This window comes from Sapajus apella, unplaced genomic scaffold (genome assembly GCF_009761245.1).
Source record: "Sapajus apella isolate SASKATOON/1434 unplaced genomic scaffold, GSC_monkey_1.0 scaffold23, whole genome shotgun sequence".
NCBI classification, from domain to species: Eukaryota; Metazoa; Chordata; class Mammalia; order Primates; family Cebidae; genus Sapajus; species Sapajus apella.
This window is the reverse complement of record NW_022436963.1, coordinates 164,179-191,269: the sequence shown is the minus strand read 5'-3', so window position 1 is coordinate 191,269 and position 27,091 is coordinate 164,179. Positions and strand designations below refer to the sequence as shown.

Sequence of the window (27,091 nt, the reverse complement as noted above, 5' to 3'; positions counted from 1 at the left end):
TATTTCCCCAACAGGGTGGCCGTGGAGACCCTGGACCGCCTGGTGCCCCGGTGAGTGACCAGGGCGCCCTGCCTGGTGAGGGTCTGGAAGGGCTGGGACAGCCACTGGCCACTGCTGATGAGCCAGGCCTTCTCTGTGTTAATCCTTGAGCCCTGTTCCCTGCCCTTGTCCCTTTTCTCTAGGGTCTTGCTGGCCCTGCAGGACCCCAGGGACCCTCTGGCCTGAAGGTGAGTCTAGGTGTGTGGATGGGAGGAGGAGGCTCCTTTGAGCCGGGTCCACGCTGAGGACCGGGAGTGTGTGCCAGCCTCCTGGGCTGTCATCTTCTGTGTGAGGCTGCGCTCCAGCAGTCCTGGCCACGTGGGCTCTGCTCACGCAGTCTCCGGGTTGTTTGCAGGGGGAGCCTGGAGAGACAGGACCCCCAGGACGGGTGAGTGGCCCAGCTCACAGGTTACGGTCATAGGGAGACGGATGGGGTTGGCACTGCCCTGAACTTTCTCTTCCTCCAGGGCCTGCCTGGACCTACTGGAGCTGTGGGGCTTCCTGGTCCCCCTGGGCCTTCAGGCCTTGTGGTGAGTGAGGCCGTGTGGCCCCCGCAGGGATACTGTGTTTTCACCCCTTGGGGCCCATGTTCTCTCATGTCCTCCAGTGTCCCTTGTCACCCTGACACCCGACTTGTTCTCCCTCAGGGTCCACAGGGGTCTCCAGGTTTGCCTGGACAAGTGGTGAGTTCTGGGGGTCAAGGGTTGGGCTCCAGGGGTCAGGGGTCAGCTGGCAGCCCTGACAGAGCTCCTCCCTCTCAGGGGGAGACAGGGAAGCCGGGAGCCCCAGGTCGAGATGGTACCAGTGGAAAAGATGGAGACAGAGGGAGCCCTGGTGTGCCGGTATGTGTTCGGCTTGCTGGGGCACAGTGCCCGGCTGTGGACCTGAACTGTGAGGAGTGGGGCAGCGGGGTGCTGGTGGAGAGACCCTGAGATCCTTATGCTGCTCTGCCATAGGGGTCACCAGGTCTGCCCGGCCCTGTTGGACCTAAGGGAGAAACTGGCCCCCCGGGGGCCCCTGGACAGGTGATCTTTGACCCTGACTTCCACCCCACTCAACAACTCCTCTGCCTCACCCGCAAGCCTGTTTCCAAAAGCCATGGGGGTGGCAGGGTGGGGGCGGGGCGGAGGAGGCAGTAACTCACCAGCATTCCCCATAGGCTGTGGTTGGGCTCCCTGGAGCAAAGGGAGAGAAGGTGAGTGTGTGCAGGGGGGCAAGGGAGGGGGTCCCACAGGTGGGAGCCAAGGAATCCCACTGACCCCTCCCTATTACCAGGGTGCCCCTGGAGGCCTTGCTGGAGACCTGGTGGGTGAGCCGGTGAGTGGGGAACTTATGACAGCAGAAGTTCTGGGGGTCCTGTCTCTCCAGTGGCCCAACTTCTGACCTTGACCCATAGTTTACCCACCCTCATGACCCTCAGTTTTCATAGTAGACCCCATATTTGAGCCCTGGCCTCATGCATCCCTGAGTCTCATGTCTGTGACTGATGCCTACGATTCCTCCTGACCTCTGTCAACAGGGAGCCAAAGGTGACCGAGGACTGCCCGGGCTGAGAGGGGAGAAGGTAAGGTGGGCTGGCCCCGGGGCCTAAGCACTGGGCAGAGAAGGCTCAGGCCAGACACCCCTCACTGGCCATTCTGTGCAGGGCGAAGCTGGCCGTGCAGGGGAACCCGGAGACCCTGGGGAAGACGTGAGTCCAGGGCCCAGGCAAGGGCAAGCCTGGCCTGAGAAGGGCAATGGTGGGCATAACGGGCCACTCTCGGGCCTGGGCACACGTCTGAGCCCCTGAGTTGGGCCACATGCCCACATGTTGTCGGCTTCCACACTCTGAGCTCCGGGGGCCCTGTCTTGGCTTCTGTGTGCATGTCTTTGATCTTCTGTTCCTCACCACATCTGGGCACACGTGTGCTCTCATCTGGTCTCCTGGGTCCCAGGATGCAGCTGAGTTCCTGTGAACCTCTCCTTGTCCTGTGTCTTCAGTCTTCCTTTCCCCTGCCCCTGCCTGCCGGCGTTCAGCCTGTGGCCATGCCTGCTCTCCCCAGGAGTGGACATGTTTGCATTCCCCTCTGAGTGCCCGTGTACCTGCGCTCCCGTCCGTGGAGCCGGGTGTCTGCGCTCGTGTGCACGCTCCACGTGCCTGTGGTCATGCCTGAACTCCCGCCTGTCTGTGGTCATATCTGAGCATCCCTCTGTCTGTGCCCTCCTGAGACAGGCCGTGGTCGCATGTCTGAGTTCCCCTGTGTTCATGATCACATCTGAGCTCCCCTGGGAATACTTCTGGGCCATTGCTGAGCTCTGTGCTCATGCTCCTACCCTCTCAAATGCTGTTTGCTGTTGTTTTTTTAGGGTCAGAAAGGGGCTCCAGGACCCAAAGGTTACAAGGTATGTGTACCCAGAATGGTCCCTGCGGGGGTCCTGGTCCTGAGACTCCATGAGCTTGATCTGATGCCTCTTTTCCTCAAAGGGTGATCCAGGAGTTGGGGTCCCAGGCTCCCCTGGGCCACCTGGCCCTCCAGGTGTGAAGGTAAGTCAATGCCCTATCACCAGTTGTGGGGCATTGGGTTGGACAGCCGCTAGAGGTAGGAGGAAGAGGGAGCTCTGCTGAGACCTGGGAGGGGTCCTGCAGTGACCATTCCCTCCTTTGCTGTGTTTATTTCAGGGAGATCTGGGCCCCCCTGGCTCCCCTGGTGCTCCTGGTGGTGTTGGGTTTCCAGGTCAGACAGGCCCTCGAGGAGAGATGGGTCAGCCAGGCCCTAGCGGAGAGCGGGTAAGGGACTGGGAGCAGCATGTAGGGGCTTGGTGAATCTGTGGTGGGTGAGGAGGGGCCCCTGCTTTGAGGGTTCCCAGTCTTGAGGGGGCAGAGGGCAGGAGGGTTCCCAAGTCACTCTCTGCCTCTCTTGCCCCATTTTTCTGGTAGGGTCTGGCAGGACCCCCAGGGAGAGAAGGAGTCCCAGGCCCCTTGGGGCCACCTGGACCACCGGGGTCAGTGGTGAGTAGAGGTGCCCTAAAGCCCCACTTGCCTAATTGCCTGTCCTTGCGAGGACTTATGATGGGGGCTGTGCCACACTGTGGGGTGCTGGGGGAGGTGCTTTGAAAGCCACAGGACCCTCACCTCACTCTGACCCACAGGGACCACCTGGGGCCTCTGGACTCAAAGGAGACAAGGTAGGTGGGACACGTGCTGCTGGCTGTCTCCCGTGCCCTCGTCACCCACTCCAGCCTCCACTCACCTCCTATGACCCTGTGTCCCCCACTGATTCCCCTCACTGATCTCTGGTGTCCTGTTGGTCTCTAGGGAGACCCTGGAGCAGGGCTGCCTGGGCCCCGAGGCGAGCGCGGGGAGCCAGGTGTCCGGGTATGTGTGTCCTACTCCACAGCCAGGAGCTCCATCTCCCTTCATCCCGCTCTTCCCTCTGACTTCCAACCTCTGAGTCAGTGAACCTAATGTTACCATCCAGGGTGAAGATGGCTACCCCGGACAGGAGGGACCCCGAGGACTCATGGTAGGTCCCGCTGGGGAAAGTGCCAGTGGTGTGACTTCAGTCCCCTGCCTGTGCCCTCTGTGCCCCAGGACTTTCTGCCATCCTCCCTAGCCTTCTGGTCCTCTTCGTCTAACCCTGTCCTCTTTGTCTGGTCCCCAATGTTTCCCTCTACCCCTGGATCCCCCTCTGTCCTCCACTGCCCCAGTTCCTGTAGCTCACGGTTGCCTTCTCTCACACAGGGGCCCCCTGGCAGCCGGGGAGAGCGTGGAGAGAAGGTAGGAATATGGGAAGGTCCTGGCGTGAATGGGGTGGGTGAGTGGATATTAGAATTCAGGCCGGGGACTCCCCAGTTTGGGCGGGACTCACACTCTTTCACCCAATAGGGTGATGCTGGAACTGCAGGATTAAAGGGCGACAAGGTGAGTGTCGGTGTGGAGAGGGCAGAGCAGGGGCCGGGGTGCTCCCGACTCCTCTGAATCCTGCCTGCCCTCTCAGGGAGACTCAGCCGTGATCCTGGGGCCTCCGGGGCCACGGGGTGCCAAGGGGGACACGGTGAGTAGGCCCACATGCAGACTGGGTCTCCCCTGGGTTTGGGAGGAACCCCATGGGACTGGCCCAGGGTATCTAGAAGCTCAAACCTTCAGCCCCTTACCGTGACTTTTTACCCAACCCAGGGCGAACGAGGGCCCCGGGGCTTGGATGGTGACAAAGGACCTCGGGGAGACAATGGGGACCCTGGTGACAAGGTACAGGGAAGAGGGTGGTGTACTCTCTGTGGGGTCCTGTGGCTGTGGGTGTTTCACAGCATCTGTGAGGGCAGAAGGGGAGGAGGAGGCTTTCCGGGGCTCAGTGGGAAGGGTTCTGTGGCTGACTGTGGAGTGGCTGAGGCGGGGGGCTCTCGGGGAGTCAAGGTCTTGGTGTGGGGTTGGGAGGAGAGCTCTGTGAACTGGCCCTACGAGGGGCCTGTAGGTACAGGAAGGGGCTCCGATTCTTGGGTGTCCCCATCTGAAGGTGCTTCAGATGGGAGGAGGAACCCAGTGGTAAGAGGGAGGAGCAAGAGTCTGGGTCCTTGGGGTGAGAAATGAGCCAGTCCATGGACCACAGCCCCCAGCTCCACCCTGCTAGGCATGGGCTGGGAGGGACGTGATGCTGGGGCCGGTCGGGAGTGACTGAGCTCTTCCCTGGCTGGCGGGCTTGTTGTATTCCAAGCCCCCAGCCTGGTCTGGTCCTGATCGTGTCCCTCTCCTGGTTACTCCCACAGGGCAGCAAGGGAGAGCCTGGTGACAAGGGCTTGGCTGGGTCACCAGGACTTCGTGGACTCCCGGGACCCCAGGCAAGTCCTGCCCCAGGCCCAGGCCCAGGTCCAAGGCCAGCATCTCACACACACGCCTATCCTGGGAGTCCTCTGAGTGCCAGGGGTCCTGGCTCCCTCGCTGTTGGCCCCATGTGTGTTTACCCGGGATCTGTGTGTGTCCTGGGCCCCGGCCACTGAGCATCTGCATGTGGCCACACATGCAGTGGATAGGCCAGTGTGGGGGACAGTCCCACTGAAGGGCTCCTCCATCTGTTTCTCACAGGGTCAACCTGGTGCAGCAGGGATCCCTGGTGACTCGGTAAGATGACCCCGCTCCCCCAGGGTCTCCTGCCCCACAGGGCCCCCATCGTGATGGTAGTACCGCTGATGTGGTAGCCTTTGACCTTACAGTGACCCAGTGCTTTCATGGTGTACTCATGTTGCCCAGGGTCCCCCACCTCCACAGTAGCCCCCTATGAAGGTGTCCCCTGCCCATGGAGACCCTTGTCCCCTGCCTATAGTGACCCTTGTCCCCATGCCAAGCCCCAGTGGCTCTGGCCTCCAGAGGTGACTCCCACCCCATGGTGTCCCCTACTCACTATCCAGGGTGATTCTCTTTGGTCCCTCACTGACGTCCTCTGACCTCACATGGACCCTCTCCCTGCTAGGGAACCCCAGGAAAGGATGGAGTGCCTGGTATCCGAGGAGAAAAAGGAGATATTGGCTTCATGGGTCCCCGGGGCCTCAAGGTAGGACAGAAACAAGATTGTTTTTTGTTTTCTGGTCAGGAAGGCCTAATGTTGAAGGGCGAGGGGCTTGGGGTCTGATGTTAGGGTGCGGGGTCAGAGGCTGGAGTGTCAGGCCTGTCTGGAGAGTTGGTTTCAGAGTGAAGGGGTCACAGGGTGAGATGTCTGGGAATCACTTCTTCACCTACTTTTCTCCCTCAGGGTGAACGGGGGGTGAAGGGAGCCTGTGGCCTTGACGGAGAGAAGGGAGACAAGGTACAGAGGGGATGGGACTGGGGGGCTATGGGGCCTGGGGCTTAAGGCTCACCCGACTTTGATGCCTGCAGGGAGAAGTTGGTCCCCCAGGCCGCCCCGGGCTGGCAGGACACAAAGGAGAGATGGTGAGTGTGGGCACACTTAGAATGAGGGTGCCACGGGTGGACCGGGCCAAGCTCATGTCTTTTTTTTCTCCAGGGGGAGCCTGGTGTGCCGGGCCAGTCGGGGTCCCCTGGCAAGGAGGGCCTAATTGGTCCCAAGGTACAGGGTCTATGGACAGTAGACATGATGGGGGGTCAGGATGGGGCAGGAGAGCTCACAGTCACGTCATGGCGGTGTAGGAACAAGGAAGGCTGTGGAGGGTTGGGACTTTGCGGGATGAAATGGGGCTGGTCAGGCCGGGCGCGGTGGCTCAAGCCTGTGATCCCAGCACTTTGGGAGGCCGAGGCGGGTGGATCACGAGGTCAAGAGATCGAGACCATCCTGATCAACATGGTGAAACCCCGTCTCTACTAAAAATACAAAAAATCAGCTGGGCATGGTGGTGCATGCCTGTAATCCCAGCTACTCAGGAGGCTGAGGCAGGAGAATTGCCTGAACCCGGGAGGCGGAGGTTGCGGTGAGCCGAGATCGCGCCATTGCACTCCAGCCTGGGTAACATGAGTGAAACTCCGTCTCAAAAAAAAAATAAATAAAAAATAAAAGAAATGGGGCTGGTCCTGAGGTTTCAAGGTGGGTTGGGGTCACAGTGGAGTTAGGATGAAAGCACGGGAGGTGGAGGGGGCATGGGCATCAGGACAGGGGGCTAGAGTGGAGTTGGGGTCATGGGGACCACATCTAGTGGGCTCACAGGTGCTTGGGTAATAGGTTTGGACATTGGGCCAGGGAGCTCATGGGAGTTCAGGGAGGTTCCAGAGCTGAGGGAAATCAGGTAGAAGGTCTCTCATGCTTCTTCTGTTCCCAGGGCGATCGAGGCTTTGATGGGCAGCCAGGCCCCAAGGGTGACCAGGGCGAGAAAGGGGAACGGGTGAGTTGAGGCCGTGGTCATGGTGAATTGAAGGGAGCATGCCCTTTGGGAGACAGTCCACCTTTGGGACCTCTGATTACTGACTCTGTCCTGTCTCTCTCCAGGGACCCCCAGGAATTGGGGGCTTCCCAGGCCCCAGGGGCAATGATGGCTCTGCTGGTCCCCCGGGGCCACCTGGCAATGTTGGTCCCAGAGGCCCCGAAGGACTTCAGGGCCAGAAGGTAAGGAGCCCCAGTTCTGATTCCTGACTACTGAGCCTTCCCTACCCTTCCAATCTCGTAACCATCCTCCAGCCTGCCTGCCCCAACCTCTGAAGCTGTGACCCTCAACCTGCCTGACTCCTGACCCCCACTGCGTCTGACCCTGCTCGCTTGGTCTCTGTGTCTGACAGGGTGAGCGAGGTCCCCCTGGAGAGAGGGTAGTGGGGGCTCCTGGGGCCCCTGGAGCCCCTGGTGAGAGAGGGGAGCAGGTAAGTAGGGATCCCTGGGCTTGGATCAGAGATTGGGGTGAACTCTGTTGTCCCTGAGATCAGAGGTCACAGCCTGGTCCTATCTGTTGGACATAGGGGCGGCCAGGGCCTGCTGGCACCCGAGGTGAGAAAGGAGAAGCTGCACTGACGGTGAGCATGGGCCTGGGTGGCCTGGGTGGGCTGGGGCCCTGCCTCCCTCACCCAGCACCCTGACCCCTGACCCCTGGGCCCTGGCTCCATGTGGTCCCTCTATGATCCCTGCATTATGTGCCCTCTGTCCTTCCTGTGAACCACGGGTTCTTCATGGTCCCCTTGGTCTTCTGCTCCCAGGAGGATGACATCCGGGGCTTTGTGCGCCAGGAGATGAGTCAGCACTGCGGTGAGTGGGGCCCAGGCTGCAGTCTCCCCGGTTCCACCCCTGCCCCACCCCAGCGCCCTAGGCAAGGGCAGGCAGGCCCCTAGAACTTACAGGGCAAGCGGTCAAGGAGATGGGGGGATGGGTGGATACACAGAAGGACACGCATGCTGCAGGACTGACACATGACACGTGTCCTCAATGGAGGAGAGACAGGCAGATGAGGATCGCCACGCAGTGTTCTCGGATGTCCAGCTTGGCTGCGTGGGGAGCGGGATGATGGTGGGAGCAGAGCTGGCCCCCTTGGGCCTGAGCTGGACCCGGTGGGATATGATGACTCTGAGGGGCATCAGAGTGAGGCTGTCTCTTCCTGTCTCTGTACCGCCTGCCTGTTTCTGAGGCTGGCCTGTCTCTGTCTCATGCCTTTTGCTGGCCTGTTCCCAACTTCCCTCTCCTCTGCCTTCTTCTCTTTTTCCGTCTCTCTGTCCATCTCCCACCCTCTCTCTTCCTCTGTCTCCTGTCTGTCACTCTCTCCTGCTGTCTCTTTATGTATTTCTGCCCCTCTGCATGTGTCTCTATCTCTCCATCTTCCCGTCCTTCTCTCTGTCATTGTCTCTCTACCCCTCCCTGCCCCCTCTAGCCTGCCAGGGTCAGTTCATCGTATCTGGATCACGTGAGTAGTTTTCTACTCCCAGAACTTTCTTCACCCCAGGCCCTGCCCTGCCTATCACCTGGGTCCTGTCAGTGGGGTTGGCTGGGATGGCTACCCATGGTGACCCCAGGGCCCTGAGGCCCCTGCTCTTGGCCCCAGGACCCCTCCCTAGTTATGCTGCAGACACTGCGGGATCCAAGCTCCATGCTGTACCTGTGCTCCGGGTCTCTCATGCGGAGGAAGGTGAGGACAGCTGAACCTGAGGTGTAGGTGTGGGTGGGGCCCAGACACGCCCATGGGTGCCCATGCATCCAGGGCACATGCCAAGCACATAGGGTCTGCATGCAGGACACATGCATGGGCTCTCTGTGCACACATGGGAGATGGGTGCTGCCCACCTCGCCCCGGGGCCGGCAGCCACTGCTCCCAGCACACCCTGCCTTACCTGCAGAGCGGGTGCCCCCGCAGGATGATGAGTACTCTGAATACTCCGAGTATTCTGTGGAGGAGTACCAAGACCCTGAGGCTCCTTGGGATGATGATGGTGAGAATGGGGGGCTGCACTCAGCAGAGCTTGGGGAGGGGCAGGCAGAGCTGATCCCTGCTGACCTCCCACTAACCTTTCAACCCTCTCTGATTCCCACCGCCCCGCTAACTTGACGACATTGGCCAGACCCCTGCTCCCTGCCGCTGGATGAGGGTTCCTGTACCGCCTACACCCTGCGCTGGTATCATCGGGCTGTGCCAGGCGGCACAGAGGCCTGTCACCCTTTTGTCTATGGCGGCTGTGGAGGGAATGCCAACCGTTTTGGGACCCGTGAGGCCTGCGAGCGCCGCTGCCCACCCCGGGTGGCCCAGAACCAGGGGACAGGTATGGGCTGAGCCCCCCACAGTAGGGGACTGGGCACTGAGCCTACTCGGGTTCTTGGGGAGGAGTCCTTGGGCCAGGGTCCCAGGTCAGGGTCCTGGGGGAGACACTCCCTCAAACTAGGGGACCTGGGGCAGACGCCCAAGCCAAAGAGCTGAATATAAAGCCCTAGCTGTGGAGCCCCCGGTAGGGTCCCCTTCCATGTTCCCTCCTTTAAAGACCTAAGCATGGACCCCTCTGAGGTCAGAACCCCACTTCCTGCTGTAGCCTCAGCTCCCTCCCCATGGGCGCCTCTGTCTGGGCATCTCTGGGTAAGGTCAGATGGCTGACAACTGTTTCCAACCCGTCCTCACCAGGTGCTGCCCAGAGCTGAGGCCCAGATTATGAGCTGACATTCAGCATCCCCTGGAGGAGTCGGGGTCTCAGCAGAACCCCGCTGCCCCTCCCCTTGGTGCTAGAGGCTTGTGTGCACGTGAGCGTGCGTGTGCATGTCCGTTATTTCAGTGACTTGGTCCCGTGGGTCTAGCCTTCCCCCCTGTGGACAAACCCCCACTGTGGCTCCTGCCACCCTGGCAGATGACTCACTATGGGGGGGTGGCTGTGGGCAGTGAGCGGATGTGACTGGTGTCTGACCCGCCCCTTGACCCAAGCCTGTGATGACATGGTGCTGATTCTGGGGGGCATTAAAGCTGCTGTTTTAAAAGGCTCCTATTGTGACTGTTTGGGAAGATGGGGGTGTTGGGGGGAAGGTTTTCCCTGGGGGGTCAGTACTATTCTGCATGGGTACAAAGTCCCTCTGCCTGGACCTGGTCACTGCCTTGTGATTCTCAGTCCCCAACTTGTCCCCAGAAAGGAGTAGATAGGGCAGGGGCTAAGGATGTGTCCCCACTGCCCCCCAGGAGGGATGAGTCATAGGTGGGGGGCTGTCTCATGCCAGGAAGCATGTCCCAGCTCCCACTCCAGGGGGCTGAGGGCAATAAATGGGCCCTGAAGTGGGGTAGAGGGTCAGACCAGAGGACAGCATTGCCTAGCTCCAGCTCCAGGCAGCCACAGCAGCCTGACTGACTCCAGGAGCAGCTGGTGGCGGTAGGACTGGGTTGGGTCAGGATGAGAAGGGTCTTGGGGGTTGAGTGGACCTGGGCTTTGGCTTTGTGGAGGGCTGGGACCCAGAGGGCTCTGGGATCTCTGGCTGCTTTTCTGCCTCCGAGACCCCATTCCCGCCCTTCTCTTTCCTGGATCAGCTGCAAGCTCTCCTGCTGAGAACCCCCTGTCTTCCCATGGAGCCTCTGTGTTTCTCTGTCTGATTCTTTCCTTCCGTCATGCTCTCTGTCCCTGGGATGGTTTTTGTCTGTCTTCTTCTTCCAGTCTCCATTTTACTCTGCCTCCATCCCCTTCATCTCCCTCTCTTGCTGTCTCTCTGTCTCTGGATTTCTTTGCCTCCTTTCTTTCTGTCTTGCTTTCTGCCTGTCTCCTTCTGGCTCTCCTCTTGTCTCCCCTTCTCTGTCTCTGGGCTGGCCTGGCCTCTAATCCCTTTCTCCATTTCTTCCTCTCTCTCCATCCCCCTCTCTGTCACTCTGCCCTTGCCATCTCTCTGTCCATGGACCCCAGGTGACCTTGCCCTGAATCCGTTTTCTCCTTGCAGCCTGACCTCACGATGACCAGGTGGGCTCTGCTGGTGCTGATGGTCCTGATGTTGGGCAGAGTCCAGGTTGTCCCGGTGACCCCTATCCCAACCTTTCAGCTCCGCCCTCAGAACTCTCCCCAGACCACTCCCCGACCTGCGGCCTCAGAGAGCCCCTCAGCTGCTACCACATGCCCCTGGGCTGCCCAGAGCCGCTGCAGCCCCACCCGGCACCCCGGCTCACGCATCGTCCTATCACTGGATGTCCCCATCGGCCTCTTGCAGATCTTACTGGAGCAAGCCAGGGCCAGGGCTGCCAGGGAGCAGGCCGCCACCAATGCCCACATCCTGGCCCGTGTGGGCCGCCGTTGAGCCTGAGCGAGGGGGTTACAGTGATGGGGCCACCCTGGATGGGAGGACCTGGGGGGCAGCCACACAGCTGGACAAATGCTGCCACATCTGGGCATACAGTGTCTGGACATTGCCACCTGCAGCCACTGCCATGCAGTGTCATATCACATCTGAGTGCCCCACAGAGTCACAGTGTGTCTGGACAGCCTGGACATTGGACATTGCTATGTTGGGTCACTGCCACATGGAGGTTCGCCATGCTGGTGTGCCCCACAGACCTAAAATATGTCTGGACAGCTTGGATGCCACCATGTAAGGTCACTGCTGCGGCGAGTCTTGCTATGTCTGGGTGCCTCACAGTCACAGAGTATCTGGACCCTGCCACATGCGGTCACCATCACATTACTTTCAGGAGCCTCAACACAAGAGCTCAACACTCCCTCCGAGACCAGTCCCTCTCAGGCCCACAGGTCTGTCCTCCCGTAGGCCACCACACAGGGAAACGCTGGCTGAGGGTCATTTGCTTGCTCTGTGCCCCATGAGGCAGCACCTGCCCCAGATGGACGGGGCTGTGAAGGGTGACATGTGACCCTGTGACCATGGCAGCCTTGCCTTACGGATGTATGTGCGCATGTGTGGCTGAGTCTCTGACAGCTGTGAGTGTGTGTGAGCAGGGTAAAGATGCGTGGGGGGTCTTGGAGGAGTGGGTGCTTGTCCCCCAAACCTGTATGAAGCAAGCACAACTCCCAGTCAGGCACTGTCCTCCCCACGTGCCCCTGCATCCCCAGCCTCAGCCCATGCACTTGCATGGTTCAAGGGAGACAGGGCTCAGGCTGCCGGGGCTCTGACCCAACTCTGTCCCCCTTCATGCACAGATTGTCCTGGGCAAAGGTTTTCACCTTTCTGAGCCTCGGTTTCCTTATCTGTAAAGCAGAGCGGCACCAGCAAGCATGTGAGCATTGTGTAGATAGCAGACATGGAGGTCCTGCAGCAGGAGGTCTCAATAAATGTAAAGCTATTGAAGGGTGGGATGTGTGAGAATCCCAGTCCTGTGTACACAGGCCATGACATGTAAGGGCTAAGTCACACCTGGCTTCTCTGCCTTCCTCCCCCACTCCCCACTTAAATGACCTGGTCCCTTGGTTTGGAAGGACTAGGTTCTGCCTGATTTCACAGCCCAACTCCATTGCTGGGCCAGAGACGAAACTGACTTTCTGGGTGGCATGGATTGGCCTGCCTGCAGAGTGGGCAGGCACTAGGTGGACATGAAGGCAGACACTGGGTGTCATGGGCAGCTCTGGTGGGATAGGGAGGCCGTACTGGCTAGAGTGTGGCTGGCTGACTGGAGTGGGGGCACTGGCGCTGCCCTCATAGTTGTAAGCAGCCCTGTGGGGGCGGGCCTTGGGCGGGCTGGGGAGGCGGGGCTGCGGGAGCCGCTGCTCTCTCTCCAGAGTGCTGGGCGGGGTGACCCCACTCTGGAGCTGCAGGGGGCAGTGGCCCTGGCCAGTTTGGTTGCAGGAATGGACAGAGGCTCTTTAGGAGGCAGCTCCCTGACGGACCTGGGGCCAGGGAGCAGCAGGCAGGGTAGGCTCGGGACAGTGTGGGGAGTGTGGGGGGTTAGGGAAAGACCTGGATGAAGTCAGGGTAGTGCTGGAGAGGTGCCAGAGGGTTGGGGGGGTCTTCCTGGTATAGGGGTGCTGGGGGGAAGCATTCTTCTGTCAGTGGCCTGAAGGAGGGGGAAAACTATCGCCTTGCAAGGGAGGGGGCTGGGCCAATGGGGAACTATAAATAGTGTCTTCCTCCAGCCCAGGGGGAGGAGGGACCGCCAGCTGGAGCTGCCCAGGCCCTCCTGCTCTGCTCTTTGCTGGCCTCCGAGGGATCGTGTTTGTCCAGGTCTCCTCTCAGGGGTCACACCAGTTTGGGGAAGTCTAGAGGCTCATTTGGAAAGGGTTTCACATTATGTGCCTTTAGCCCTTAAGCCAGCATTTCTAGGGTGTCTGCTGTGTGCCTTGCCAGTCTTGAGCTTCTCTGAACACCTGCTGTGTACTGAGTTTGGTCATAAACCTCTCAGAACCCTTTCTGTGTGCCCCTGCTGGTCCTGAATCCCTAAGCACCTACTGTATGCCCTGTGCCAGGCTGGAAGGAGGAAGTGCAGATCAGGGTTCCCAGGCTGCTTGGTGACATGGCTCTATGCCTCCAAGTCAGAACCTCACGCTCACTGTGAGCCCTGAATCCAGGGAGATGATACAGGGGACAATCCTTTGCTGGAAATGGCCAGAGGAAACTGGAATTCCTGGAAAATCCTGAACCTCTCAGTGGACAGCAGGGGTGGGAGTGGAGGGATATATGGGGAGGGAGGTAACAGAGAGAAGCAGGCCCCACACAGCCTGCCCGTCTCCATACACGCCGGGGCGCAGGGCTTGTGAGTGCATGTGCATCTGTGTGTGCATCTGCATGTGTGGTTGTGAGCTGTGCCAGTGTGTCTGTGCACATCAGTGTGTGGGCCTGTGTGGCACACACTGACACCCCGGGTCTTTATGCTGCAAAGGGTGGTTTGTGGGCCAGGTGTGGCGGCTCATGCCTGTGAACCCAGGGCTTTGGGAGGTCGAGGCAAGAAGATCGCTTGAGGCCAGGAGTTCAAGGCTGTAGTGAGCCGTGATTGCACCACTGTGCTCCAGCCTGGGTGATGGAGTGAGACCCTGTCTCAAAACCAAAACAACTGTGTGTGTGTTGCGGGGGGGATGGTTCGGCAGTTCTGTCAGGACTGGCCAGTAGATACAGGGACTGGGAAGGGTATGAGCTTTGAGGACTGGCCATCACATGGCTTCTAGGCTGGGACACTGGGAGGAAGTCCAGTGGTGAGTGCAGAGGGCACCATGGGAGCCAGCCAGGCTCAGGCCAGCCAGGGTCATGGTGGGCAGAGGCTGAGCAGAACATGTTGACACGTGTGCACAGACAACCCAGCATCCTTCCCACGCCTGAGGCAGGACAGTGGCTCGCTGAGGAGGGAAAAGCCATGAGGGCCAGGGATTCTACCAGGCATCTGCTGAGGCCCAGGGAGCAGAGCCAGGACAGCAGGTCCACGGAGAGGACATGGTGGGGCAGGAGCACAGGTGTAGAGGTGGACTGTGTCATGACAGTGCAGTGTGGGAGGCGAGGTCTGGAAGGCTGGGAGTTGAGCTGAGTCCACGCTGCACTGTGAACTCACTCTGTGCACTGTGCCCTTCTCCCCCTTCCTGGCTGTCAGTTTCCCACCTGAGAAACAGGGCCATGGGAGAGGAGATGGAGAATATCCTCAGAGCAGATGTGGACCCTGGCCTTGGGGAGGAACCCCAGGCGTCTCCTGATGTTGACCTGTGGCCTTCCAGCTGAACACAGGAACTTGAAGGAGGGTGCCTGGGTCAGCCCCGAGTAGACTTTCTGGGGAAGAGAGGGAGGTGCAGAGCTGTTGCATTTCCTGGGAACCAGGCTCATCCTGTCTGGGTGTGAGGATGTCTTCCCAGAGATAGCCCTGGCCCCCTGACCAGGCCCGCTGTCTCTACCCCCAGCCCTTGAGTAGCATCCCAGGAGGTCTGGGAAGAGAAAAATTGACAAGCCGGAGGAGGCGCTAGGTGTCTGTAGATGTCAGAGGAGATAGCTTTTGCAATGTGTGCTGTGGGTTAGACAGGGTGTGGATGTGTGGTAATGAGGTCTCAGAGGCCACAGTGGCCCCGGGATGGCCTTGGCAGTAGCCAGAAGACAAGAGGACTGGCTGTGTCAGGAACAGAATGAGTGGCTTTGGAGAAGTAGGGAGGTCATAAGGGGCACCCAGCTCATCAGGAGCCGCCCATGGATGTGCTCAGATCTGCTGGGAATGGGGTGGAGGAAGGAGTGGGTGGATGCTGCAAAAGGAGGATGAGGAAGGAGGAAGTCATTGACTCTGCCTGGGACAGGGTGTTCCCAGGGCAAGTAGCTGGAGCTGGTTTAGGGGAGGGTCCAGGTGGGCGTCCAGCATGTGGACCTTCAGAATCTTCATTTCCCATGAAGTGGGCAAGACATCTGTGTCTATCATCTTTTTTTTTTCTTTTTGAGATGGAGTTTTGCTTTTGTTGCCCAGGCTGGAGTGCAATAGTGCAATCTTGGCTCATTACAACCTCTGCCTCCCAGGTTCAAGCTATTCTCTGGCCACAGCCTCCCAAGTAGCTGGGATTGTACAGGCATGCACCACCATGCCCAGCTAATTTTGTATTTATAGTAGAGTCGGGGTTTCTCCATGTTGGTCAGGCTGATCTGGAACTCCTGACCTCAGGTGATCCGCCCACCTTGGCCTCCCAAAGTGCTGGGATTACAGGCGTGGGCCATGTGTCAGTCATCTTAAGGGACCTTGCCAAGCTTTAAAGAGCTGGGTGGACTTGGACTGACCCAAGGCAGGGCTGTGGCAGAGAGGGCACGGGAGGGGGTGCTACACCTATAGTCCACGAGACCAGTCTTGTTTCCCATGCCTTCAACACCTGGCTCCTGGCTGGGTATACATTGGACAGAGAGAACTTAAGGATGCAGGGCCCTTGCCAGGGGTGTTGTGGTTGACATCGCTAGAGGGCAGTGTGGCTCAGGTTCAAGCCGTTTTGGTGGGGGCTGGGGTAGACAGTGTACAAAGCTTGGAGAGGTGGGGCTGGGAGCCCGAGGAGGCGGGAGCCTGCAGGAGTTGGGTAGAGTGACAAGAGTGACCCAGCGATTTCCAAACTTCCGATCTCTCCCCTGTTCCTTGTCCGCACTGCATTTTCAAAGACAAGAGGGAGATACAAATACAGTAAAAGACAACCTTAACGTATTTTAAAATGGATTTCTTAGAGATTGACATATTTTATACTATAATACTGTAAGATTGACAATGTGCGCTGGGCACAGTGGCTGACGCCTGTAATCCCAGCACTTTGGGAGGCCGAGGCAGGTGGATCACGAGATCAGGAGTTCAAGACCAGCCTGGCCAACATGGTGAAACCCCGTCTCCACTAAAAATACAAAAATTAGCCGGGCGTGGTGGTGGTGGTGGGCACCTGGAATCCCAGCTACTTAGTAGGCTGAGGCAGGAGAATCACTTGAACCCGGGAGGCGGAGGAGGTTGTTGTGAGCCGAGACCTTGCCATTACACTCCAGCCTGGGTGACAGGGTGAGCCTCTGTCTCAAAAAAAAAAAAAAAGGTTGACAATGTGCACATCCCATCGTCCTGATAAAGAGAAAATATTAACATATTATTTTCAAAAAATATGTAAAAATTTAGTTGGGAAAAAAAGAAAATACTAAAAAACAAAAAAAATTTAATTGGTAAAAATCAAATTCTGGAAAGACAATTAAGATATTGCCAGGGCTTAGTGAGTCCCCAAAGTACTTGGTTACAATGTTCCACGCATTTGCTCCTGGTGAGCTGGAGTTTAGCCCGAGCGCCCCAGCAGCCAAGGCAAAGAGAGAAAGAGGAACAATATCGAAATGTGTTTTGCGTCTCTATCCATGAGAAAAAGTTTTCCAGCGTGGTTGAGCACATTGGAAAAGGAGAGTTCCGGGGCTCGGAGCAGTCAAGGGGGGCCCCGAGCTGGGGCAGGAGGGCGCAGGGAATTGACGGCTGGTACAGCAGGCCTGGTGGCCCCTGTCTGCTCTGACCAACCTGGCCATACGGGTCACGTAGGCCTCGTCCCACTGCACACAAACTCCTCCCTCTTGGGGGCCCTGGGCTCCCTGGCATAGCAAGCAGCAGAATCCACGCGTGCCGAGGCTCAGGGATGCAGCGCCAGGGTGGGGCCCGTAGGTGGAACCTATGCAAATCAGCGGAGTCAGGTAGGGGGCGCTGAGTTTGCGCATCTGGGGCGGGGCCTGCACAATCCGGGCCTTGAACTGGGGCGGGGCCAGCAAGATCCGGGAGTTGAGCATGCGCATTCTTGATCCTGGCCTGAAGATCTGGGCTCACTTTTTCCAAAACGGGCGGGTAGGTGAGTTGGGCATGCGTGGTCGGAGGCCGGGCCCTTTTCAGATGGGTGGAGCCTCCTCACACTCTGGGGCGGGGCCTGCGGGAAGATAGACATGGGCTGTCGCGGTTTGAGGAGGGGCGGGACCCGAGGGGCGGGACCTCGGGTGGCCCGAGGTGGCCCGGCTGCTGTGTTGGAAGCGGCGCAGTCCGACTCATCCCGGCCCCGGGATGGCGTCCCCACGGGAATTGACCCAGAACCCCCTGAAAAAGATCTGGATGCCATACAGCAATGGGCGGCCCGCTCTGCACGCTTGCCCGCGCGGTGGTGAGGCGAAGTCCTCCGGAAGGGGGTGGGAGGTGCACTGGGATGGGTGGGTAGGGCGGCCTGGGCGGGGGTCTCACATGGAGAAGGGGCCGGAGACAGGTGGGGAACCAGGGACAAGTGAAGCTGTCGTGACTGGCGAGGCTGCTGGGGACAAGTGAGGCGGTCGTGACAGTGGTGGGCCAGAGACAGGTGTGGCAGAGCAGGGGGCGGGGACAGGTGTGTGGGGGCTTATCGGCTTGGCAGCGGCTAGGTCTGGCCGCCATCACCTGGGGAAGGCGCTGGCCCCCTCGCTCCCCACCCCATCCCCATGGCCCCCAGCCTGGGGAGGACTCTATGGGCACCCCAGGCCCTTCCCTCTCTCCCGGTCAAGGAGTGTGGGCAGGGTTGTTGGACTGGAACTGACCTGTGTGACCCTAGGCGAATTACTTGGCCTCTCTAAGCCCAAAACTTTCAAAGGTGGGCTAGTTTTCCAACAGGAGGAAGGGTGCCTCTTGGTCTTAAAGCTGAGCTTGGGTAGGAACTTCAGCACAGATGTGCTCAGTATAGAGACAGAAAAGTATGCCATGTGGGCCTGTGTTGGGTTCCCTAAACATGTAAGCATCCACCTGGGGTCATGGGGGTACAGTAAAACTTGAGGGTGAAACAGCTAGGAGAATGCTAATATTCTTGGAATTGTTGAGGGGCTCACCTTTCCTAGAGTCCCAGGTGTTTAAATCGCTTCTTTGAGCTTCTCCCTGTCCTTAAATGAGCCAGCATTTTTTTTTTAAGAGATGAGTCTCGCTCTGCTGCCCAAGCTGGAGCAAGTGCAGTGGTGCGATCATAGTTCACTGCAGCCACCACCTTCTGCGCTCAAGCGATCCTCCCACCTCAACCTCCTGAGTAGCGAGTAGCTGTGGCTACAGGTGCGCCACCACACCCAGCTTTTTGTGTGTGTGTGTGTGTGTGTGTGTGTGTGTGTGTGTGTGTAGAGACGGGGTCTTGCTATGTTGTCTGGGCTGGTCTCCAACTCCTAGCTTCAAGTGGACCCTCTGGCCTCAGCCTTCCAAAGTGTTGGGATTACAGGCATGGAACCTGGCCTGCAACTTTTTTATTACCAGGAAAAAGAAAGATTTGTTTTAGGAGTAACTGAAACATTGTAGTGAATTTGCAACTTGTCCAGGACCTCAGAGAACATCTAGTATAACTGATGGTGAAGGGGAGATCAGGAGATTATGTGACATGCCTGGGTCTCCCTGTGATCCTGCCTCTGCTTATGTATGATAAGCGAGGGGAGAGTTCTTTGTGTTCATCCTGCTGCAGCAGCCTGGAGTCACCGCTTTGATCATGATATGAGTCTTGGGGGAAGGGTATTTCTGCTCACACTGTGAGTCCTAGTAGGGGAAGGCCATGTTTCTGACCAGACCGAGTTGTAGTAAGTCATGGCTCTGACTGTGGTAGAGGTCCCGGTGGGGCCGTGGCTGTCTACAGTGCACACTCAGTCCTGAGGGCGATGGCCAGCCTTCCTTTGAGACTCTTCTGGAGGTGCGGAGGCTGAGCCAGTCTGTGTTACTACAGCTGTGTGGTCCTGACTTAGCTGGGTAGCTGCTATTATTACATAGAGGAAAGGAGTGAGGGCCTGGACTTTGTTTCTGTTTGTTTGTTTTTTTAAGTCTTTGTTTTTTTTTTTTTTTTTTTTTTTTATGAGACAGAGTCTTGCTCTGTTGCCCAGGCTGGGCTGCAATGGCATGGTCTTGGCTCACTGCAGCCTCTGCCTCCCAGGTTCAAGCTGTTCTCCTGCCTCAGCCTCCTTAGTAGCTGGGATTACAGGCACCCGCCACTGTGCCCAGCTAATTTTTGTATTTTTAGTAGAGATGGGATTTCATCATGCTGGCCAGGCTGGTCTCGAACTCCTGACCTCTTGATCCGCCCACCTCGGCCTCCCAAAGTGCTGGAGTTACAAGCGTGAGCCACAGCGCCCAGCCATGTTTTTTTTGAGACAGAATTTTGCTCTTGTTGCCCAGGCTGGAGTGCAGTGGTGCAATCTCAGCTCACTGCAACCCCTCCTGGGTTCAAGCAATTCTCCTGCCTCAGCCTCCCAAGTTGCTGGGATTACAGGCATGCGCCACAATGCCCGGATAATTTTATATTTTTATAGAGATGGGGTTTCATCATGTTGGCCACACTGGTCTTGAATTCCTTACCTCTAATGATCTGCCCACCTTGGCCTTCCAAAGTGCTGGGATTACAGGCGTGAACCGCTGTGCCCAGCTAAGTCCGTGAGCCTTTAAGAAGCAGGTCCTCTGCTGGGCGCTGTGGCTCACGCCTGTAATCCCAGCTCTTAGGGAGGCAGAGGCGGGGGGATAGCCTGAGCCCAGGAGTTCGAGACCTGCCTGGGCAATATAGCGAGATCCCGTTCTACACAAAAAAAGGAAAAAAAAAAAAAAAAAGACAAAGAAGCAGGTCCTCAATAAGCGGAGTCAGGGTATTCTCTCATCACCACCATTCTTTCTTTGCTTCTCACTACATCCGAGTCAGGGATTGATGCATCAGCTCCAGCCAACCCCCATTATAGGTGAGAGGAAGCTGAGGCCTAATGGAAAGGTCTCGCAGCCCCTGAGGCAGGACCTGTGTTTCTCCAGGCTCTAAGTTTGGGACTGAATGTGGCTCTGGCCTGAGCTAAAGGGCTCATTCCATCACGATGTCTCAGGGTATTGGGGTGGGCTGGGTTCTGGGTCCTCACTTTTTCCTGGAGGAGGAGGTAGCACCCGAGAGGCCAAAGATGAGACCTGGAGGTTGTGTGGGCATTTGGGCCTCAGCCTCGGGTCCCAGCTTCACTGCAGGGAGTGGGTAAGCGGTGAATGAACATGGAACCCGCCCATGCAGCACCTCCAGCTCTCAAGGCCTGCTTTCGGGCAGCATTTTACCCTTTGCATAGTAGACTTGTAGGCTGAGTAACTGCAAGGACAGTCCAAACCTGGAGGGCGTGGGTCAGGGTGGAAGCAGATTTGGTCCCAGGGCTTTGTGGGGAGGAGGCAGCTGTACCCACTGCTGGTCTGTGCTTTGTACTGGGTTTTCTCTGGAGTCTAGTCTCCAGCTCCTCAGGGCCTCCACTCCCACAGCCACGCCCCCACTTGATAAAATTTAGAGCCACACCTGAGGGCTGGGAGGCTCTTACCTTTCCCATCTTTGGCCTCTGAGCTCAGACCTGGAGGAACTCTGGGGGCAGATGGGGCCAGAGCTGACTCAGGGAGCACCTCAGAAAGGACCATGTTTGATGGCTTTTCTCAACTAAAAGGTGGCAAGGTGGCAAGTTGGCAAGACTCTTCCTGGGTCAGGACATGACTGGTGTGGGCACAGGGCAACAGGAGAGACGACTGTCAGTCCCCTCCAAACAGGGCCTTCATTTGAAAGCGCTCTGCCTTCCCCAGCCTGGCCTAAGGTGAGAGCGGCTGCGTTCAGGAGTCAATTCTGGCGCCCCCTCCAGGGACTTGTGGCTGCTCCTGTGGTGGAAGTGCCGGAACACACACAGACACTGCCAGGCATGTCCAGGCCCCTTGGCTCCTAGGGCTTGTGGGGCCTGCAGCGAATTTACAGGAAAGGAATCCAAGAGGGAAGTTGGGCTGACATGTCTTCACATTTCCTTCCGCACATGCTCGATGTTATAAACAGGTTTTTTTTTTTATTTTTGGAGATGGAGTCTCGCTCTGTCTTCCAGGCTAAAGTGCAGTGGCTCGATGTTGGCTCACTGCAACCTCTGCCTCCTGTGTTCAAGTGATTCTCCTGCCTCAGCTTCCCAAGTAACTGTGATTACCAGTGTGCACCACCACACCTGGCTAATTTTTGCGTTTTTAGTAGAAACAGAGTTTCTCTGTGTTGTCCAGGCTGGTCTTGGACTCCTGGCCTTTGGTGATCCGCCTACCTTGGCCTCTTGAAGTGCTGGGATTACAGGCATGAGCCACCATGCCCAGCTGTAAACAGTGTGTTCTGCTGTCCTGTTTGCTCAGTGTCAGGGTCCTGTGGGCTCAGAGCTGCAGTTGCAGCCGCACACCCAGCCCGCTTAGTCCACATGGTCTGTTTCAGTGGCACAATATGTTTTCTCCTTGTGCCTCAGTTGGCAATTTCTCACAGCTGGGATTTCCCCGGTGTTTTGCAGTGATAAGTAGAGCTGTTGTGATATATTGAACTTTGGTTTTCTTTTGGGTCATTTCCTTGGGAGCTTATCTTGGGGAGCAGAGGAGATAGGTATTTTATTGCTTTGTTTTGTGCCCAGGCCTGATTTGCTGCCCTGCCTGCCCACTTTGTGCTGTGCATGTAGGTGGGAGGGGGAAGGGAAATGTCACCAAGTGCCATGGGAGGAGGCTGGAGCTGTCTCTGGGAAAATAGGAGATGTGGAGAAGGGGTGCAGATCCCCAGTCCTGAGCTTCTGGGAGTGCCCCTGAAGGAGCAGCTGGCAGGTGGGATGAGCACGGTGGGTGGGTGCAGGATTTCCTCCTGCTTGGCAGCAGCTGATACACTGCCCTTGATTGCTTGATTGCAGCCTGGCCAGGAACTGTGCAAACAGCTGGGGCCTCGACCGTCCACCAGCCCTGAGGAGGCAAGGCCTTGCCTAACTTGTTTTCCTCTCACCTTAGCCAATGCTGAGATTTCTCTGCAAGTTTCTTCACTCTCACTCAGTCAGTCTGTTTCATGGGGTCTCCTCCTTCCTGCCCCTGAGGCTCACCGGTTGGGCCACCTTTAAACAAGGGCCCTGCACAGGAGTGATGGAGCCCCCACTGGCAAGCAGGGCCCTTTGCTTCCCTGCAGGGCCTGCCAGGGGCCAGGCCACTGGCTCCATGCCCCAAGTCCCAAGGGCAGTCGGTGCTGAAGTACACCTGTGGCATTAGCTCAGTATCTGCCAGGGCAGGTCAGAGGGCACAGCTTCCCAGAAGTGCCTAGGCTCTTCCATAGGGATAGCACTAGGCCTCTCTGAGGGATGATTGTCCCATTTTACAGCTGGGGACATCGAGGCTCAGAGTTCCCAAGATGGCAACCCAGGCCTGACCCCTGACCCCCCATGGAAGTGTTCCTGGAGCCTCTGTGCTCTGAGGGAGACAACTTGTTGCTGAGGACAGTCTGTCTAGGGAGGGCAACCAGGTGAAGGCACTTGCAGAGCCAAGTGGGCAGAAGAGGGGCAGTGACAGGTCCCCACATCTGTCCATCTGCCTGTCTGCTATGGTTTTACCTGACCCAGGTCCTAAGGATGAGGAAAAGGAAGCTTCCTGAGGCTTCTGACGTGAGACCATGTTTGATGGCATTGGAAACTGAGCTGGAGGTTGGGTGTGGTGGCTCACCTTGTAATCCCAGCACTTTGGGAGGACGAGGCAGGCGGATCATCTGAGATCACGAGTTCGAGACCAGCCTGACCAACACAGTGAAATCCCATCTCTACTGAAAATACAAAAATTAGCCGGGTATGGTGACATGTGCCTGTCATCCCAGTTACTTGAGAGGCCAAGGCATGAGAATTGCTTGAACCTGGGAGGCAGAGGTTGCAGTGAGCTGGACGACACCGCACGCCAGCCTGGGCAAGGGCAACAGAGTGAGACCTTGTCTCAAAAAAAAAGGGCTGGGCACGGTGGCTCATGCCTATAATCCCAGTACTTTGGGAGGCTGAGGCAGGTGGATCACCTGAGGTCAGGAGTTCAAGACCAGCCTGACCAACATGGTGAAACCCCATCTCTACTAAAATTACAAAAATTAGCTGGGCTTGGTGGCACATGCCTGTGATCCCAGCTACTCAGGAGGCTGAGGCATGAGAATCGCTTGAATCCAGGAGGTAGAGGTTGCAGTGAGCCGAGATTGCGCCACTGCACTCCAGCCTGGGCAACAGAGCAAGACTCCATCCCAAAACAAAAAAAGAAAACTGAGCTGGATTCCATGAGATGAAGCTGGCAGTTCTGCTGCCTTGGTATCTGTCCTGGCCAGCTGGGGATTTAGGGGGCTGTATTCAGACCCTTCCCTGCCTCTAACCTGGCATCTTCTCTGGCTGGCACACTTACCTGTGGCACATGAATGGTGGTGGGTGGGCTCTCAGAGGGACTGTCCTTGTAGGTATCAGTCTGGGTCTCTGTTCTCAACCCCTTGTAGTCCTTACCCTGAGAGACTTCTAGATGCCTCTCTCCCTGATCCTGCCTACAATTCCTGAGCACCAGTGCTGTGCCCAGCCCCAGGACCCTGAATGGCTCAGATACCGCAAGGCTTCTGCTGCTGTAAGTGATCAGTCTAGAGAGAAGAGTGTCATTAGTGAGGTGACCAGGATTGAAGGTGAGGGTGTTCCTAGTGGCCATGGAGATGCCTTGGGGAAAGGACTCATTGAGGAAGCAGCTTTTGAGCTGGGCTTTGTGTGATGAAAAGAAGTTCACCCCGGGGAGGGCATGCAGTGGGATTGTGTGTTCTGGGAGCACCGAGTGACGGCTGAGTGGGAGAGATGTGAAAAGGTTAGGGTATGGATTCCTGGATGACAGAAGCAGGGTGTTGATTACCCTGCTGGGTTTTGGTCCTGTCCTTCATGCAGTGGGGACCCCCCAGCCATGTTTAGCCAGTGGCAAGGTCAGTTGACTTTATATCTGGTGATAAAGGTGCCATCAGGATGAGAAGGGCTGGAGAGATCTCACTGTGTCTGCCAGCGCCCAGGTGGCCCTGGGGAAGGGGGCATACCAACACTGGCTTGACCCTGGCATCTGGGGGCACTCTGGGAGCTGTGTAATGCTAGGAAGCCAAGAAGATACCTCTGGTGCCAGTCCCATGCCCTGAAGCTGAGAGACCACAGGCCGAGAGGGAGGGACGTGCTGGGAGGGTCCCGCCCTCATCTGACACTGTGCTGCTTGCCTTTTAGTGTGCATGACCAACTGCCCAACGCTCATCGTCATGGTGGGGCTGCCCGCCAGGGGCAAGACCTACATCTCCAAGAAGTTGACTCGATACCTGAACTGGATTGGTGTGCCCACTCGGGGTGAGGCTTGGCCCAGCCGTCCAAGGGGAGCTTTGTGGGGCACAGGGAAGAGAATAGAGAGGGCTGGCCTGGGTTGGGTCAAGGTCAGGGTTGGTTGGGTCGGGTAGGTAGGGGTTGCTGTTGCTGTAAATGCTGAGCCTCTCCTTCCCGCCAGAGTTCAACGTTGGCCAGTATCGCCGGGACATGGTCAAGACCTACAAATCTTTTGAGTTTTTTCTCCCCGACAATGAAGAGGGCCTGAAAATCAGGAAGTAAGTATATGTGTTGGGTGTAGGGGGAGAGGCTGTGAGGGGACCCCGTGTGGAGAAAGCTAACATGTTACTGACCATTTACTGAGAAGTCCCTGGAGTGAAGCTGCTGGGGAATGACTGAGCTATTCCTGAACCCTGGCCTTGCCTGGCCCCGACGGCTGTGTGACAGGGCTGTGTGACAAGGCTGGGCTCTGGACCTCTCAGGATGTGGTGGAGGTGGAAGGTGGTGGGTTTGGGGATCAGAGGAGAGGGTGTGTTGTGTGGCCTCCTGGTGGCTGGGCCATTCCTGTCCTGGGGTTAAGGAGCCCTTGGGAAGGACAGCCTGTGGGAGGGGAGGACAGAGCTTCAGGGAGGTGAGAGGGGCTCAGCCCAGGCAGGTCAGAGCTGCTGCCTGGAGGTCACAGCGGTCACCCCAGCCCCTGTGGGGATGGGGAGCCTGAGTGAGTGCAGGCACACAGGCCTCAGGAATGCAGCTGGGGGTGGGGTATTCCTCCCCTGCTCCAGGATAAGCCCTCTTCTGTGTATTTGGAGCATTTTTTCTGTGCTGGCGATGATGTTCTGGGTATGTGATTGCTGGTGTGATTGGCTTTGCATTGAAATATCGTAAATGCTGCTGGGTGAGTAGTTCACACTCCTGCTGTTATTCTTGTGACAGAAATTTGTATATGCTACCCCCCAGCCCCAACAACTTTCAGACTTGAACTGAGTCCTTTATTCAAGGAACTGGGCATCAGCTGGTAGTCCGAGCAGCTATGCTGTGCTTTTCTCAGTAGGTGTTAGCTGGGGCTTGAGAATCTCCTTATCAACATAGGGTGGCTGAGACTTGCTCTCAGCCCAGTCATCAGGATAGGGCAGTAAGCAGAGGTTGACCCAGCTCTAGTGACTTCTCCAAATCAAGCCCAGCCCCAGGCCAGAGGCTACCAGGCTGCCACTAGGGGGTCCACACTAGGCTACCTGTTCCTTCTCTGGCCACCAGGGGGCAGGAACTCCTTGCTGTGGGCTTGGACCTAACCCGAGAGACTGCCTTTGTTCTTACTTGGGCGTGGCTGGGCATGGCTGTGACACCAAGGGAAGGGGAGCCTGACACTCAGGTTTCTGTGGCCAAATTGTGGGTAAAAATCAAGGCTGGACCCTCTGGTGATATTGAACCAGATAAAAGGTAGGGGACTAATATTTGAATCTGCTGCGTGCTGGGTTCTTGATGCCCATTGTCACCCCCGCTTTTACAGATGAGGAAACAGGCCCAGATGGGCCAGGACTGTCACACAAAATAGCAAGTTTACATCAGAGCCCAGACTTGAATCTAAGCCCATCTACCCCTGAAAAGTGTCCATCATTCCAATATTCCTCAATAGGTAGGTCAAGGAACTTATCAAATACAAGTTTTATTTTATTTTATTTTTTTAAAGTTATTATTATTTTTTGAGATGGTGTCTCACTCTGTTACCCAGGCTGGAGTGCAGTGGCACAATCTCGGCTCACTGCCACCTTCCACCTCCCGGGTTCAAGTGATTCTCCTGCCTCAGTCTCCTCAATAGCTGGAACTACAGGTGCCCGCCACCATGTCCAGCTAATTTTTGTATTTTTAGTAGAGACGGTATTTCACCATGCTGGTCAGCCTGGTCTGGAACCCCTGACCTCAAGTGATCTACCCACCTCAGCCTCCCAAAGTGCTGAGATTACAGGCTTGGGCCACTGCACCCAGCCTATTTTATTTTTGACTATCCCTGCCAGATGCAAATTTTAAACAACCCCAAGCTATGGATGCTGATAGCCCAGCCTGTCTGATCTTCCCAGAAGCTTCTGTGTTGGGCAGTGCCTCACTTTCCCAGATGTTGGGACCAAGACCAGAAAGTGATAGTGCCTTGGGTCACTCAGGGTTTGAATTTGAAGTCTGTCCTGTCTGAATCCATAGTGTTTGGGGGGAGAGTCTGCCAGCCATTCCACTCTGGCTGCCCTTCTTAGGTAGAGATATTAGGATTAATTGAAACAAAGAGACCTAGACCCAGAGAGGCTGGGAAGCTAGTCCAAGGTCACCTGGCAACAGAAGCTAGGGTAGGCTCATTGCTGCCTTTCTGCAGGCATACCTTCTGGCTGCCCTAGAAACCCTCTGTCCTATATCCAAATCCTGGCTCTGGCTGGGCCACAGGTCCATTTCCTGTTAATCAGCCCAAAATTTTCCAATTGGCAAAATAAAAGGACGAGAGTTTTAAAAATTGAAAACCTGGGAAGAGACAGCTGTGTTTACCATGTGGGCACACTCATTCATACCCAGTTACTTACACGACGTTGAGGTCCACCTCTGACACTGGACACAGCAGAAGGTCTAGAAAAGTGCATGCAAGGCTGGGCGTGATGGCTCACACCTGTAATCGCAGCACTTTGGGAGGCTGAGGTGGGTGGGTGGATCACTTGAGGCCAGGAGTTTGAGACCAGCCTGGCCAA

The 27,091-nt window shown here is 57.1% G+C and overlaps 3 protein-coding genes across 6 annotated transcripts in view; all 3 read left to right on the top strand.

The window, feature by feature from the left end:
* The window catches only part of COL7A1 (collagen type VII alpha 1 chain), a 31,879-nt gene extending 21,986 nt beyond the window's left edge, over positions 1-9,893 (top strand). The window contains exons 82-119 of the mRNA XM_032289726.1: positions 15-50; positions 183-227; positions 395-427; positions 507-569; positions 687-722; positions 801-881; positions 996-1,064; positions 1,199-1,234; positions 1,315-1,356; positions 1,559-1,603; positions 1,685-1,729; positions 2,386-2,421; positions 2,504-2,563; positions 2,699-2,806; positions 2,957-3,028; positions 3,169-3,204; positions 3,335-3,394; positions 3,498-3,542; positions 3,761-3,796; positions 3,905-3,940; positions 4,017-4,073; positions 4,196-4,267; positions 4,783-4,854; positions 5,099-5,134; positions 5,484-5,564; positions 5,763-5,816; positions 5,888-5,941; positions 6,015-6,077; positions 6,781-6,843; positions 6,948-7,064; positions 7,235-7,312; positions 7,409-7,462; positions 7,643-7,691; positions 8,308-8,340; positions 8,479-8,562; positions 8,771-8,863; positions 8,993-9,190; positions 9,544-9,893. Of these exons, the coding sequence (XP_032145617.1) occupies positions 15-50; positions 183-227; positions 395-427; positions 507-569; positions 687-722; positions 801-881; positions 996-1,064; positions 1,199-1,234; positions 1,315-1,356; positions 1,559-1,603; positions 1,685-1,729; positions 2,386-2,421; positions 2,504-2,563; positions 2,699-2,806; positions 2,957-3,028; positions 3,169-3,204; positions 3,335-3,394; positions 3,498-3,542; positions 3,761-3,796; positions 3,905-3,940; positions 4,017-4,073; positions 4,196-4,267; positions 4,783-4,854; positions 5,099-5,134; positions 5,484-5,564; positions 5,763-5,816; positions 5,888-5,941; positions 6,015-6,077; positions 6,781-6,843; positions 6,948-7,064; positions 7,235-7,312; positions 7,409-7,462; positions 7,643-7,691; positions 8,308-8,340; positions 8,479-8,562; positions 8,771-8,863; positions 8,993-9,190; positions 9,544-9,560 (2,295 nt within the window). The 3' untranslated portion in view covers positions 9,561-9,893. The remainder of the gene's footprint in view (positions 1-14; positions 51-182; positions 228-394; positions 428-506; positions 570-686; positions 723-800; positions 882-995; positions 1,065-1,198; positions 1,235-1,314; positions 1,357-1,558; positions 1,604-1,684; positions 1,730-2,385; positions 2,422-2,503; positions 2,564-2,698; positions 2,807-2,956; positions 3,029-3,168; positions 3,205-3,334; positions 3,395-3,497; positions 3,543-3,760; positions 3,797-3,904; positions 3,941-4,016; positions 4,074-4,195; positions 4,268-4,782; positions 4,855-5,098; positions 5,135-5,483; positions 5,565-5,762; positions 5,817-5,887; positions 5,942-6,014; positions 6,078-6,780; positions 6,844-6,947; positions 7,065-7,234; positions 7,313-7,408; positions 7,463-7,642; positions 7,692-8,307; positions 8,341-8,478; positions 8,563-8,770; positions 8,864-8,992; positions 9,191-9,543) is intronic.
* A 948-nt stretch (positions 9,894-10,841) lies between these two features.
* Positions 10,842-11,180, top strand: UCN2 (urocortin 2). Its single transcript, XM_032289725.1, has one exon. It carries the CDS (start codon positions 10,842-10,844, stop codon positions 11,178-11,180), a length of 339 nt encoding a protein of 112 aa, XP_032145616.1.
* Positions 11,181-12,619: 1,439 nt separating this feature from the next.
* PFKFB4 (6-phosphofructo-2-kinase/fructose-2,6-biphosphatase 4) overlaps positions 12,620-27,091 on the top strand; it is a 49,430-nt gene continuing 34,958 nt past the window's right edge. The window contains exons 1-3 of one of the 4 annotated variants that reach the window (XM_032289722.1): positions 12,620-12,743; positions 24,279-24,395; positions 24,550-24,646. In XM_032289722.1, the coding sequence (XP_032145613.1) occupies positions 12,680-12,743; positions 24,279-24,395; positions 24,550-24,646 (278 nt within the window). In that variant the 5' untranslated portion in view covers positions 12,620-12,679. Of the gene's footprint in view, positions 12,744-17,063; positions 17,123-17,187; positions 17,426-24,278; positions 24,396-24,549; positions 24,647-27,091 lie in introns of those variants that run through there. The other 3 variants (XM_032289724.1, XM_032289723.1, XM_032289720.1) reach the window with 3 other exon arrangements.

Excerpts from the sequence above, each read along its gene's own strand:
- UCN2 (XM_032289725.1), top strand. The coding sequence starts at position 10,842 with ATGACCAGGTGGGCTCTGCTGGTGCTGATGGTCCTGATGTTGGGCAGA.